This window comes from Manis pentadactyla, chromosome 10, assembly GCF_030020395.1.
Source record: "Manis pentadactyla isolate mManPen7 chromosome 10, mManPen7.hap1, whole genome shotgun sequence".
Lineage (NCBI taxonomy): Eukaryota > Metazoa > Chordata > Mammalia > Pholidota > Manidae > Manis > Manis pentadactyla.
In genome coordinates this window covers 41,437,977-41,454,456 of record NC_080028.1, presented here as the reverse complement: position 1 = coordinate 41,454,456, position 16,480 = coordinate 41,437,977, and the positions used below count along the sequence as shown (strand labels likewise).

The 16,480-nt window shown below is 35.3% G+C and overlaps 1 protein-coding gene across 1 annotated transcript; it reads right to left on the bottom strand.

Annotated features, from left to right (window-relative positions):
* Nucleotides 1-12,263: 12,263 nt before the first annotated feature.
* Nucleotides 12,264-13,202, bottom strand: LOC130679028 (olfactory receptor 6C2-like). The gene has a single exon (XM_057486738.1). The coding sequence runs from the start codon at nucleotides 13,200-13,202 to the stop codon at nucleotides 12,264-12,266; it is 939 nt and encodes a 312-aa protein (XP_057342721.1).
* Nucleotides 13,203-16,480: the final 3,278 nt, after the last annotated feature.

Genomic DNA, 16,480 nt, shown 5'->3' with positions numbered 1-16,480 from the left:
AAAGAAAGTAGAACAGTTAATTAGTAGCAAATGCAAAATAAAATTAACTATCCCCAAAGTCAATCAAGGGAAAGACAAAGAGTACAGAATATGACACCTAATATATAAAGAATGGAGGAGGAAGAAAAGGAGGAGAAAAAGAAAAGAAAACTTACATTGTGTTTGCAATAGCATATTAAGTTAGTTAAGTTAGACTCTTAGATAGTAAGGAAGTCAACCTTGAACCTTTGGTAACCACAAATCTATGGTCTGCAATGGCAACAAGTACATACCTATCGCTAATCACCTTAAATGTAAATGGACTGAGTGCACCAGTCAAAAGATATAGAGTCACTGAATGGATGAAAAAAAAGACCCATCTAAATGCTGTGTACAAGAGACACACTTTAAATTCAAAAACATACACAGACTAAAAGTGAAGGGATAGAAAAAGATATTTCATGCAACTATAATAGAGAGAAAAAAGCAGAAGTTGCAGTACTTTATCAGACAAAATAGACTTCAAAAAAAAGAAAGTCACAAGAGACAAAGTAGGACATTACATAATGATAAAGGGGAAAATCCAAAAAGAAGATATAACCATTATAAATACATATGCTCCCAACACAGGGGCACCTACATATGTGAAAGAAATGCTAACTGAAATAAAATGGGAGATAGAATGCAATGCATTCATTCTAGGACACTTCAACACTCCACTCACTTTGAAGGACAGATCAACCAGACAGAAATGAGTAAGGAAACAGAAGCAATGAAAAAAACATTAGAACAGATGGCCCTAACAGACATATAGAAGTCTCCACCCAAAAGCAGCATGATACACATTCTTCTCTACTGCACATGGAACATTTTCAAGAATAGGTCATACACTAGGCCCCAAAAAGAACCTCAGAAAATTCAAAAAGATTGAAATTGTAGCAAGCAGTTTCTCAGACCACAAAGGCATGAAACTAGAAATAAATTATGCAAAGAAAATGAAAAATCCCACAAACACATGGAGACTTCACAACATGCTCCTAAATAACCAATGGATCAACAACCAAATAAAAACAGAGATCGAGCAATATATGGAGACAAATGACAGCAATAATTCAACACCGCAAAATCCGTGGGATGCAGCCAAGGCCATGCTAAGAGGAAAGCATATTGCAATACAGACCTACCTCAGGAAAGAACAATCCCATATAAGCAGTCTGAACTCACAATTAATGAAACTAGAAAAAAAACAAATGGGGCCCAAAGTCACAAGAAGGAGGGACATAATAAAGATCAGAGCATAAATAAATAATATTGAGAAGAATAAAACAATAGAAAGAATCAATGAAACAAAGAGCTGGTTCTTTGAGAAAATGAACAAAATAGATAAACCCTTAGCCAGAGTTATCAAGAAAAAAAGAGACTCTACACACATGAACAGAGTCAGAAATAAGAAAGGAAAAATCACTATGGGCACTGCAGAAATACAAATAAATATTAGAGAATACTATGAAAAACTATATGCTAACAAACTGTATAACCCAGAAGAAATGAACAACATTCTAGAAAAATACAACCTTCTAAGGCTGACCAAGGAAGAAACAGAAAATCTGAACAGACCAATTACCAGCAACAAAATCAAACTGCTAATCAAAAAACTACATAAGAACAAAACACCTGGACCAGATGGCTTCAGTGCTGAATTTTATCAAACATTTAGTGAAGACCTAATACCCATCCTCCTTAAATTTTTCCAAAGAGTAGAAGAGGGAATGCTTCCAAATTCATTCTATGAGGCCAGCATCCCTCTAATACCAAAACCAGGCAAAGAGACCACAAAAAAGAAAATTACAGACCAATATCCCTCATGAACATAGATGCAAAATTATTCACAAAATATTAGCACACTGAATTCAAAAATACATCAAAGACACTATGCATCAGGATCAAGTAGTATTTATTCCAGGGATGCAAGGATGGTACAACATTCGAAAATTCATCAACATCATCCACCACATCAACAAAAAGAACAAAAACCACATGATCATCTCCATAGATGATGAAAAAGCATTTGACAAAATTCAACATCTATTCATGATAAAAACTCTCAACACAATGAGTATAGAAGACAAGTACCTCAACATAATAAAGGCCACATATGAAAACTCCACAGCAAACATAACACTTAACAGCTTGAAGCTGCAAGCTTTTCCTTTAAGATCAGGAACAAGACAAGGATGCTCACTTTCCCCACTTCTATTCAACATAATACTGGAGGGCCTAGCCATGGTAATCAGACAACACAAAGAAATAAATGCATCCAGACTGGCAAGGAAGAAGCTAAACTGTCCCTGTTTGCAGATGACATGATATTGTACATAAAAAACCCTAAAGAATCAACTCCAAAACTACTAGTTCTAATATCCGAATTCAGCAAACAAAATTAATAGATAGAACTCTGTGGCATTCCTACACACTAACAATGAATAGCAGAGAGAGACATCAGGAAAACAAATCCATTCACAGTTGCATCAAAAAGCATCAAATACCTAGGAACAAACCTAAGTAAAGAAGTGAAAGACCTATACTCTGAAAACTACAAGACACTCATGAGAGAAATTAAAGAAGATACCAATAAATGGAAACACATCCTGTGCTCATGTATAGAAAGCATTAATATTGTCAATGTGGCAATCCTGCCTAAAGCAATCTAAAGATTCAATGCAATTCCTATCAAAATACCAACAGCATTCTTCAACAAACTAGAGAAAATCATCCTAAAATTCATATGGAACCACAAAACACCTTGAATAGCCAAAGCAATCCTGAGAAGGAAGAATAAAGCAGGGGGAATTACACTCCCCAACTTCAAGCACTTCTACAAAGCCACCGTAATCAAGAAAATATGGTATTGGCACAGGAGCAGACCCATAGACCAATGTAACAGATTAGAGAGCCCTGATATAAACCCAGACATATATAGTCAATTAATATACAATAAAGGAGCCATGGACATATAATGGGGAAATGACAGCCTCTTCAACAACTGGTGTTGGCAAAAGTGGACAGCTACATGTAAGAGAATGAAACTGGATTATTGTCCAACTCCAAGCTCAAAAGTAAACTCAGAAAGAATTAAAGACCTGAATGCAAGTCATGAAACCATAAAACTCTTAGAAGAAAACATAGGCAAAACTCGCTTGAATATAAACATGAGCAACTTCTTCATGAACATATCTCCCTGGGCAACTGAAATAAAAGCAAAAATGAACAAGTGGGACTATATCAAACTAAAAAGCTTCTGTACAGCAAAGGACACCATCAGTAGAACAAAAAGTCATCCTACAGTATGGGAGAATATATTCATATGCGACATATCTGATAAAGGGGTGACATTCAAAATATATAAAGAGCTCACATGCCTCAACAAACAAAAAGAAAATAATCCAATTAAAAAATGGGCAGAGAATCTGAACACACAATTCTCCAAAAAAGAAATTCAGATGGCCAGCAGGCATATGAAAAGATGCTCCACATCACTAACAATCAGCGAAATGCAAATTAAAACCATAATGAGATATCACCTCACACCAGTTAGGATGGCGAACATCCAAAAGACAAACGACAAATGCTGGTAAGTATGTGGGTAAAGGGAACCCTCCTACACTGCTGGTGGGAATGTCAATCAGCTAAACTATTGTGGAAAGCAGTATGGAGGTTCCTCAAGAAACTAAAAAGAGAAATACCATTTGACCCAGGAATTCCATTCCTAGAAATTTACACTAAGAATGCAGGAGTCAAGATTCAAAAAGACATATGCACCCCTATGTATATCACAGCACTATTTACAATAGCCAGGAAATGGAAGCAACCTAAGTGTCCATTGGTAGATGAATGGATAAAGAATATATGGTACATATACACAATGGAATATTATTCAACCATAAGAAGAAAACAAATCCTACCATTTGCAACAACATGAATGGCGCTAGAGGGTATTATACTCAGGGAAATAAGCCAGGCGGAGAAAGACATGTATCAAATGATTTCACTCATCTGTGGAGTGTAAGAACAAAGGAAAAACGGAAGGAACATAACAGCAGCAGACTCACAGAACCCAAGAATGGACCAACAGTTACCAAAGGGAAAGGGACTGGGAAGGATGGGTGGGAAGGTAGGGATAAGGGTGGAAAAGGGGCATTATTATTAGCAAACATAATATAGGGGTTATGGGGCACAGGGAAGGCAGTACAGCACAGAGAAGTCAAGTAGTGATTCTACAGCATCTTACTACACTGATGGACAGTGACAGTAATGGGGTATGGTGAGGGGACTTGATAATGGGGAAAGTCTAGTAACCATAATGTTGCTCATGTAACTGTACATTGATGATACCAACATAAAAAATAAAATAAAATAAAATGGGAAAATTTGAGTTTGTAAATAGCATAATGAATTAAATAAAACATAGATAATATATTTTTAAAATCCGTGATCATATAGTCTTTAAATGGAAATTGATCACCAGTGGAAGTCACTAGGTCATCAGATTACTATCACAAAACATTGATAAAGGAGGGAATGCCATTTCTACCTTTCCTTGGAGTCAAATACGTTATCAAAAAAGCCATGAATTCACAGCAATACAAAGAAAACAATGTTTCAAAACCTATTAAGAGAAGAATGAAGCTCAACAATGTGTTACTGGGTGCTAAACACCATTTGTGAATTATTGATGGGGATATTCATAATAGAGTCATCAGGCTGCCAAGACCTGAATACACTGACTAATCTAAGCATTCCCTAAAGTATGTAAAATGTACATTGTAAGGGTCACGATGTGGTGCAACAGAAAACATACCACCTCACCTATTGATCATTTTGCTAAAAGTATGAATCTAAATCAAGTCAATATTTAAATCTAGCTAACATGTAAAAAGAAACTGGATGATTGAGAAACAAGATAAGTGACTCCATAAGAAAGAAATCAGTTAAATATTCAAAGATGTCATTCACTACAAATGACCTAATTTCTCCCTTAATGAAAGCAAGAAAAAGTGAAAGGATCATAAGGAAATTTTTAAATGATGTAACATAACTACGAAAAGTAATGTGTTAGATTATGATCCAAACACCTTACCTAAAAGAAATAGAAAACAATAAACAAAACATCTTTATGTGACCCAGTAAAATATGAATACACACAGAATATATAAATCTATTGTGATTTATTGATAATAATGATATGTGGGATAATGGCTTAATGGTATTATTCCTATAAAGAAATTTTCCTTATCAGCTAGCCATATTTACAGATAAACTTGTGGGTGAAATGCAATGAATGTATGGGTGAATGGTATAAGGTGAAATGCCAGGAAAAACATAAAATATCAGAGAGTGATAGAGAAAAGTAATTTTAATATATTGATAACTATGGAAGCCAGACAAGGAGTACATGTCTGGTAATTATTGTATCTTGTCTCCTTTTATGAATGTTTAAAAATCCCCACCCAAGAACATTTGCAAAACCTAGGTTACTGAATAATTTTCTACAAAATTTATCTGCTTGGTGAGATTCGAATAAATCACTACTCGTAACTGGCTATGTGTAAGGCGAGCACACGGCCCTCTTACCTCTACTCACCACTGAGTCAGCTCTCGGGGACAGTGTCATTGCCTAATGATAGCAGAATTGCTTGGCTTCTAACACGGCAGGAAAGTCACACCAGTTTAAGCAACCTCCCTCCTCTTAGCCATATTCTTCAATCTCTATTTATCATGAATGAAAGAACTATTTAAACTCATCTGAATCATGAGCATGTTTATCATTTGTTCGGATCTCACGTTGAGATAATATGTGACTAAATAGTAGCAAAGAGCAACCAGGTTATGGTCTAGAAAACTAGTATCATGGATAACATATACGTTTGTGACCAAGCTATGAGCACAGAGGGTAAACCAGGCTTGAATAGAAAATGGTTTTTCACCTTTGGTTAAAGAAGTAGGAAATCAGTGGTGTGACAGTAGTTACATTCACTCGTATCGCTGAGCACATGATTTTCAGAAGTTGAACTCTACACCCTTCATGTAGTCGTGTACATAGGCTAAGGAACACCCACTTGGAGAAAAAAGCAAAAATAAAATATTAACTAAAGTATATATGTTGTCCGGATATAAGATGATGGATTAATAGCATAGGTTATGGCAGAATCAAAGAATCAGAGAAGCTAAATATCTCAGACATCTGAAGTGAAGCATAGCCATAGGGTGAGGATATCTGCCCAGATGCTTTCATCTGGTGGAGATGTGGAAGGCCACTAAACATTTTTGGTATTCAGTTGGGGCTAAAAATTGGAGAACCTTTCTCTCAAACACCCTTAAATATAGAGAAATATATGCAGGGCCCTCTATGTTCTTAATGGGCTCAATGGAGAAGGCTCTGCCTAGAACAGATGATTAGCAATTAGAAAAATGCCTAGAGGCAGGATTTTCTCAATGAGATTGAACATCCAGGCTAAAGACCATTTTTTCTTTTCTCCTCTCCTCTGGTTTTTACTTCTTTTTCCATTTCCACTTATTATTTATTTCTCTGTATTTGTTACCTGATTCTTAATGTAATTTTACAGTTTTTATAGTATATAATCCAATTAACATTATTTATTACCATTATATTAATATTCATAGTACATATCATCTAAATATATTACATTTTACATTTTTCATAATTTGTTAATAAAATTAATTTTGTTAAAATTTAGTACTCACAGATATTTCTTTTATGGGTGTTGAATTTTGTCAAATGCTTTTTCAGCATCTCTGGAGATGATCCTGTGGTTTTGTCCTTTGTGTTGACGTGGTGGATGCTGATGGATTTTCAAATATTGTACCATTCTTGTATCACAGGAATAGACCCTACTTGATCATGATGGATGATCTTTTTGATGTATTTTCAAATTCAAGGTGCTAATATTTTGTTAAGTAATTTTTTATCTATGTTCATCTGGGATACTGATGGGTAGTTTTCATTTTTTGTGGTGTCTTTGCCTGGTTTTGGTATTATTCTTATGCTGGCATCATAGAATGTGTTTGGAAGTATTCCCTCCTCTTCTGCTTTTTGGAAATCTTTAAGGAGGATGGGTATCATGTTTTCACCAAGTCTTTGATAAAATTCAATGGTCCAGGGATTTTGATCTTAGGTAGATTTGTGATTACCAATTCAATTTATTGCTGTTAATTAGTCTGTTCATATTTTCTGTTTTTTCCTGGGTCATCCTTGAAAGGATGTGTTTTTCTAGGAAGTTGTCCATTTCTTCTAGATTTTCCAGTTTGTTAACAAATAACTTTTCATAGTACTATCTAATAATTCTTTGTATTTCTGTGGTGTCCCTAGTGATTTTTCCTTTCTAAATCTGTTTATGTGCATAGACTCTCTTTTTTTCTTGATAAGTCTGGCTATGTGTTCATCTATTTGGTTTATTTTCTCCAAGAACAAGCTCTTGCTTTCATTGATTCTTTCTATTGTATTTTCTCCTCAATTTTATTTATTTTCTGCTTTAATCTATATTATGTCCCTCCTTCTGCTGACTTTGGGCCTCATTTGTTCTTTTTCTAGTTTCATTAATTGTGAATTTAGATTGTCCATATGGGATTGTTCTTCTTTCCTGTGTAGGCCTATATTGGAATATACTTCTCTCTTAGCACAGCCTTTTCTATGTCCCAGAGGTATTTTGGTGTTGAATTATTGTTGTCATTTGTCTCCATATATTGCTTGATCTCTGTTTTTATTTGGTCATTGATCTATTGATTATTTAGGAGCATGTTGTTAAACCTCCATGTGTTTGTGGGCTTTTTCATTTTCTTTGTGTAATTTATTTCTAGTTTCATATCTTTGTGGTCTGAGAAGATGGTTGGTACAATGTCAATCTGTTTGAATTTACTGAGGCTCTTTTTGTGGCCTAGTATATGATCTACTCTTGAAAACATTCAATGTGCACTTGAGAAGAATATGTACCCTGCTATTTTGGATGGAGGGCTCTGTAGATGTCTGTTAGGTCCATCTCTTCTAAATCTGTTGTTCAGTGCCTCTGCTTCCTTACTTATTTTCTGTCTGGTTGATCTGTCCTTTGGAGGGAATGGTGTATTGAAGTATCCTAAAATGAATGCATTGCATTCTACTTCCTCCTTTAATTCTGTTAGTATTTGTTTCACATATGTAGATGTGCCTGTGTTGGGTTCATAGATATTTATAATGATTCCATCCCTGTGTTTGACTGATCCCTTTATCATGATGTAATGTCCTTCTTTGTCTCTTGTTACTTTCTTTGTTTTGAAGTTTATTTTGTTTGATAAAAGTACAACTCCTGTTTTTTTCTCCTTATTAGTTGCATGAAATATCCTTCTCCATCCCTTCACTTTTAGTCCTTGTATGTCTTTGGGTTTGAAGTGAGCTGTTGTGGGCAGCATAAAGTTGGGTCTTGTTTTTTTATCCATTCAGTGATTCTATGTCTTTTCATTGGTGCATTCAGACCATTTACATTTAGATTGATTATCGATAGGTATGTACTTATTGCCATTGCAAGCTTTAGTTTTGTGATTATCAAAGGTTCAAGGGTAACTTCCTCATTATCTAATGGTCTAATTTAACTCATTTAATATGCTATTATAAACACAATACAATGGTTCTGTTTTTTCTTCCTCCGCAATTCTTAATATATTAGGTATTATATTCTGGACTCTTTATGTATCCCTTGATTGACTTTAGGGATAGTTGATTTGATTTTGCATCTGCTTAGTAATTAACTGTTCTAGTTTCTTAGTGTGGTTTTATTTTCTCTGGTGACAGCTATTTAGCCTTAGGAACACGTCCATCTATAGCAGTCCCTCCAAAATACACAGATGGTTTTGGGAGATAAATTCAGCTTTTTATCTGAAAATTGTTTAATCCTTTCCTCAAATTAAATGATAATCTTGCTGGGTAGAGTATTTTTGTTTTGAGGCCCTTCTGCTTCATTGTATTAAATATATCATGCCACTCACTTCTGACCTATAAGGTTTCTGCTGAGAAGTCTGGTGATAGCCTGATGGGTTTTCCTTTGTATGTTATCTTTATTCTCTTTGTGGTTGCTTCCAATATTCTGTCCTTATCCCTGATCTTTGAAATTTTAATTATAACATGTCTTGGTGTTGTCTTCCTTGGGTCCCTTTTGTTGGGAGCTCTGTGCACCTCCATGGCCTGAGAGAATAACTGCTTCCCTAGATTGGAGAAATTTTCATCAATTATCTCCTCAAAGTCACTTTCTATCCTTTTTCTCTCTCTTCTTCTCCTGGTATCCCTATAACGCAAATGTTTTATTCTGTTTTGATTGGTCACATAGTTCTATCAATGTTCTTTTATTTCTAGATATCCTTATTTCTCTCTGTGCCTCAGCTTCTTTGTATTCCTCTTCTCTGATTCTCCTACTGTCTCCTCTGCTTCTTCTAATCTGCTTTAAAATCCCTCCATTGTGTGTTTCATTTCAGATACTGTATTCTTTAATGATTGAATCTCATTCTTCACTGTGGTCTTCAATATTTTTCTGTACCTCCATGAGCATGTTTATGATTTTTATTTTGAAATCTCATTCTGGAAGATCAATAAATTCAGTTTCACTTGGCACTTTTCTGATGTTTGTAGGATTTTGGTTTGAACCAGGTTCCTTTGGTATTTCATATTTGTATGTCATACCCTCTAGTGTCTGAAGCTCTACTCTCTGAACCTGCTCAGCCCCTGGAGCAATGGCAGGGGTCACAAGTGAGTGGCACTGGTGCTTGTCAGGAAGAAAGAGCTGTTTCCTGCTTCTCAGTGCAGTGCCTCTCTCCATTGCCAGGGCCATTGGGCCAAGCATGCAGGCAGAATCCTCTATGGTTTGTGCTTGTAGCTGCAATAGGCTGGGCCTCCCCCTGGCTGGCCTGGTGCAAGAGCAGGGGTAGTCAGTTTGCAAGCTGGTGCCAGCTGGGAGGAAGGTGCTGTGGGCTGTGTATTATGTTGGGCGGCCTCAGAGCTGGGTAACCAGGCAGGGGAATGGAGCAACTATAGCTCTTGAAATTTCCCAATCTGCTGGGCAGAGTGTGCCCAATTATGTCCACCTGTCCTTTCTCCTGAGCAGCAAGCTCTCTGTAATCCTTGCCCCTTTAGCAGCCCTCCTGCTGTTAGGAAGTCTCTCACATGGCCTGCCTTTCTTTTGTCCAGGAGCAGCCAGATGTGGATCCCTGCTTTCCGCAAGCAACTGGAATCTCAGGCTCTCCAAGTATTCCACCTGTTTCAGCTTTCCAACCCCACTAATCTCCAGAGCACCATGCAATGTAGGTTTGTACTATCAGAGCAGATCTCCAGGGCTGGGTTTCAGCAGTCTTAGGGCTGAAACCCCTCCCCACTCCATTTCTCTTCCTCATGCCAGTGATCTGGGGTTGGGGAAGGGCTTGCATCCAACTGGATCGTTGCCCTGTTCCATGAGGTCTGTTGTTTTCTCTAAGTGTATGCAGTCTGGTGCAGCCTTCTTTCCTGTTGCTCTTTTATGATTAGTTGTATTAAAAGTATTTTCATATTATATGTGGTTTTGGGAGAAGGTTTCTGTCTCACTTCTCATGCCATCATCTTTAATCCCCTTTCTATAATTCATGCTTTTAAACTTTGATTTCTCCACATTTCTCCAGTGTAAATTATGAATACACATATATATTGTAGGATTATTTTCAGGTTTATCAATATAGAGTTTCAACAAGTTGTGGCTTACATTTTATTTCCTTTAGATAGTTAAAAATAAATATTTTAACAGGATTTTTTCTTACAGTCATGCCATTCTTTATCTGTTATTCACAGATTCAAGTCATTGTTACGTCAGTGTTTTTTCTCTTCATATGTTAGTTCTCATTTGCATGTTCTGAAGCTTCAAATCATCATATTGGTAACTTATCCCTTATCTAACTAATATTGGTCTAGGCATCAGGCACAAAGCATTCCAGAATTTGACATATGAAGCAAACATTCTCCAAGGCATTTTCCACTGAGAGTAGAAGGACAAGTAAAGATGAAATGCAGTTTGGTAACGAATGAAAGCACCGACTCAGTGATGACACTAGTGTGAATGAGTTAGACTGACCAAGGCCTGGTGGTACTGTTGTTGCAATCATAAGACAAGGTCACCAAAAAGTTCCTGTGGGAATGTCATTTTAACTGAAGGGCCCTTTGGGATTGGAAGTCAAAAAATGAGGGGACGATTCCTGCCTGCATAAGTGACAGTGTGAGAAGAGGCCTGAAGTATGAGAACAAGAATCAGAGGAAATTTTGCTATGTTCAACTTTAGAAGTGGAAGTCGGTACATAATTCATTGAGTAATGAAATGCTAGTCTTCCTCAAAGGAATTATTGTTAGGTGCATAATTTGGATTCTTGAACAGTCTTTTTTCCTTTTAAAATAGAAAATAGTGTCATTGATATTTGTATTCACATTTTATTCTTTTTTTTTTCATTCTCAGTATATTTGGCTTACTGCTTATTTATCACTCTTGTAGCTCCTAAATTAGTTTCCTTGTGCTTGCTGCCATCTGTTTTCTAAATGCTCTACATTCAATATTTAAGATTTTAATTGGGATATCAATGTTAATCTGTGTTACGTAACTTCAGTGAAGGATTTATCTTAAACAGGAATTGCCAGTGCATTTCTCCCTTCATTGTGACTTAAATCATGTCCCTTTGGCAAATTTTAAATAACTTTTATATTGGACAGGATCCAGTCAAAAAAATAATATTTGTATCAAGTGATTTCAATGATACTCCATTATTAAATGTTTCTTTCAAATTATAAATCTTCTACATATTCCCTACTTGAAAAATATTTTGCATTTATGAAATATTACCTCATAACACTTAGAAAAGTATTGATTCTTTTTAATATTAAGTCCCTTCTCATTTGAGTAAGGTTTTTGTTTTATTTCTGTTTTTCTGTGTGTGTGTGCTTTCTTTTGAGTGATGATGTTCACTATTGTACTAATATTTAAAGATAAATTTCCCCATCCTTTCAGCAATGATAAGGATGTCTTAGGAGTGAAGTCGTTTAGATTTCCTGAAACACCTATTCTCATTTTTCTTCATTACAATCATCATCTGAAAGAAGCTTTTTTATAAGGAGATGAAAGTGGTAACTTGACGAGGGTCAGTACTGAATGGAAGGCCAAATATAGATGAAGAAAAGACAAAATTAGTTAGAAACAGAAGGAAAAGTGCTTAGGGATCTGAACATCAATGTTCCCCTAATTCTTTGACAGCAATATAAATCTTTTGACTAAGTCATTAAAGGCTTGTTTCACTTGTTTGTTCCTCAGAGAGTAAATGAATGGGTTTAACATGGGGGAAATGGAAGTAGTGAGTATAGTTACTCCCTTATTAATGGCCATTTCATCTTTTGCTGAAGGCTTAATATAAACAAAGATGCAGCTGCCATAGGTGATGGAAACCACGATCATGTGGGAAGAACAGGTAGAAAAGGCTCTTGTCCTCTGCTGGGCAGAGGGGAATCTTAGAATTGTTCTGATGATGTACATGTAGGACAGAACCACACACACCAGAGTCACAATAAAAATCATCACAGAGCAGATAATAACCATCTGCTCTATGAACCATGTATCTGAGCATGAGATCTTCAATATTGGGTTAGCATCACAGAGAAAGTGGTCAATGGCATTAGAGGCACAGAATTCCAGGTCCAGTCCCAAGCTAAGTGGTGGCAATATGATCAGTAGAGTAGTCACCCAACAGCAGAAGACAAGCCGTTTGCAGACCCTGTAGTTCATAATAGTCATGTAAGGCAGGGGTTTGCAGATGGCTACATATCGATCAAAGGAAATGGTAGCCAGGAGAAAAAATTCCGTTATTCCAAAAACATATGTAAAAAATAGTTGGGATACACAAGCATTATATGTAACAGTCCTGTCACCTGTTGATATACTGTACAAGAATCTAGGAATGCATGCAGAAGTGAATGAGATTTCTAACAAAGAAAAATTTTGGAGAAAAAAGTACATTGCAGTTTTAAGGTGAGAATCCACTAATGTGAGGATGATGATGCTCAGGTTTCCAGTTACACTCAACATGTAGGTGATCAGTAGAAATATAAAAATCAGAATCTGTAGCTGAGGGTCATCTGTCAATCCCAGAAGGATGAAACTGGTTTGAGATGTGTGGTTTCTCATTCCTGGGTCCTGTCTTTTTCCCAGTCTGCATGTAAAAGCAATGGAAGTAAGATCTGAGTAGAGAGTGGAAAAATTGTCTTACAGTGGGTTTTGTTCAGAAAAGGCAAGCAATGTATTTTACATGTATTTTGTTTTTCTTGATAATGAGTTTTAAAAATAATTCATGCTATTGGCTCTGTTGATAGCATGTCATTGGTGGGCCATAAACCTGGCTTTCAAATGTTTTTTACTACAACACATGGTAAGGTAGACATTTCATATTGCAGCCCAGTGTACCTGCTCACACCTACACAAATACTTAAACACATATATTGGAAACAAAAAACTAACCCTTAGGTTCTCTACTCTCTGGTGTGTATGTTCTAATATATCTCATTAAAAATAAATACATGTATCATCAACTTGATTTTATAGCCTACTATATGGTCATGACTGTATGTGTGAAAAAAAAATAATGTTTTTATGGAATTTTTTGAATACTGTAGTCCAAGGAACATAGAATCTTCCATGAGAATTTTTTAAATGTGCACTATTACTTTAATTTGCACTTTGGAATAGATTAGCTCATGGTGTACTACTTCCCTTAAGAACATTGCCCTTATCAATAACCAAGGTTTTCCTCATTGTCACTTTCTGGTTGCAGCATTTTTTTCCTGAATGAACTAAAAACACAACAGGTGTGTGTGACACAAGATATTTCTAGTTTCCTCTACCAATGCTGTCAGAGACTGTTCCACTGCACAAGTCATCTTATATGTCCTACCTGTCTGGAAACAATTTTGTGTAATCATTTATGTTTTTTCCCTTGCCGTTACTACATCCATTAGGCTGATTCTGACCTATACCTGGGTCTTTGTGATTCATTCCTCTGTTTCTATTTAACTCTTCAGAGAAGTCCTTCCAAATCTCCCAAGCCACATTAAGAACTTTCTCTGTGTTTCTGTCACACTTTATGCTTAATAGCGGATGTAAAAAATTTGTTGGAAACAGCATTTTCATCTTGTTTAATGCAATAACCTCAGAGCTAAGATATAGAGTTAATTCAAGGTAATATTTATCCCGAGACCTAGATAAGTTATAATATTTATTATGTGGACTCAATTTTAAAACTACTCTGACAACTCTTACTTTTGCCATATCTTAACTCTAATTTAGGAGATTACTGGTGGCTTTTATGTTTGGTGTAGGAAACGTTCTGGGTGGGTCCTAAGTCACACCCTGACCTGACTATGTACTCAGCATTTATATAATACCTACATTGAGGCAAAAATTGTTACCTAACTTACCACTGTGTTTGGCAGAGAAATAGCTTTCGTTTTTTGGATTCTATCCATATTTACTCAATACACTTGCCAGAAATATATTCACACCACAGAATAAAACTCTTAAATTCTGCTTTTGGACCATTGCCTGCTCTGTGGTGGATCCTTACTTAACAACAAATAACTTCACTAATTCCTTCTAAAATGACTTCAATCTCCAATGCTTCTTAAAGGCCATAAATAATTTGATGAAAAACCACATCAATCGTTATGCAAATTCTAAGTAACTGGCTATGTAAAGGTTTCACTTAATGAGTTTAAAATATCCTTTTCTTCAGAAGTAGGATATACTCTGTACACACCATCTGCCCATTTCCCATACTAAATACCTAAGACTTTTCAGGTTTTGGTAAAGAATGTAAGGATGGCCCTGGTTTGATGTTTTAGGATTAGCTGGGCACTCCCTTGAGTATGAATATCACACAACTAACAATAAATTAAATGAATAGTTGCAATAGATTAAGCAATTAAAATAATTAAGTAGAATAAGAGACTCGAGACATAGAAAAAGAAACATTACACCCACCTACCTCTCTTTTCTTCAGTCTTAACACCCTGTGCTTTACACAAGTCAGGAAATTTGAGCCATGTCCTTGCTCCTAAATATCTTGAAAAAATAAATAGACACTATTGTTTCACTAATATATGTTTCCTTATTTTGTCTTTTAAAAAACTACAGGAATCTAAGTTATGTCAACTGATGATTTCCAATTCAAGGTTGCTTCCAGAAGTCCTTTGTTTCACCTATTTTTAAGTGACCTAACATTTGTTGATATACAGATCCAGCCCTATCAAAATCTTCAATTAACTCAAAATTATAACCTCTTGTTTCTTTTTACCACAATTCAATTAACTATCCATTGATCTTGGTAAAATATATCAAACTGTTTCTTAAAGAAAACGATTTTCTTAGTCTCTCAAAGACTACAGACATACTGGTTTCAGTTGCTTGTTTATCCCTGAACATCCTGAGGGTTAGAAGGATGAGGAAAGGTTTGCATGGCTTGTATGTGGACTCAAGTCCCAGATGAATTAGGATCCAAAGTTATTTATGAATCTCTTGTGTAATCTTTTGGCAAAGACCCTGAAACAGGCAGCAGTGGGGACAATGTCCTCAGAGAACTGAAGATTCCACAGTGATATGCAACAGAGGACTTCACAGAAAATAAAAATCGAAAGAAAAAGAGCAAGCCTACCTTTATATCCTATTATTCAATAACATCTTTAACTGCTAATTACCATGACAGAATACAAGTATTTTTGCTCTTTGGCAACGTATTTTCACCTTGTATAATTGCTATGTATTATTAAAACATTAACACAACAAAAATGGAAAAATTAAGCTTAAAAGTAATAATGACACTTAATGTCTCTATTATACCCTTCCATAAAATTCCATGTAGTATATTCTTATTAATTGGTATATTCATAAATATGAAATGTCCTTTGTAGGTAGGTTTTCAAACTACTTTAATAATTAAAAACAAACTTTTTTTTTACTCAATGGTTATAAATTTTATCACCATTTGGAGAATAAGTAATATTTATTTTTGGTTCATTACATTATGATTTGAAATCAATCCTAACAGTTGAAACTTTATGACTTCTTAAAGAAAAAATTCACTATTATAAAGAATGATTACCTTGAGCTTATTATATTAGTCTATTATTTTTATTATAAACATGTTTTTTTATGTATCAACTTTCAGGTGTGTTGCAGTCATTTTACTATAAATATCTTTTCCTTTTTTATACTATTTCCTAGAACTGAGCATTGTTATTACTTATTCTTTATTAATAATTTGTGATATATGTTGCAAATATTTGACCACTTTTAAGTTGGTCTTTATTTATGCTATTTTATATACATTGAATTTCATGTTACCTTTCAGAAAAAAATTATTTTTTTCTGAATAGGCCTCATACATTTTTCATATCCTTCATGCTTCATACTTT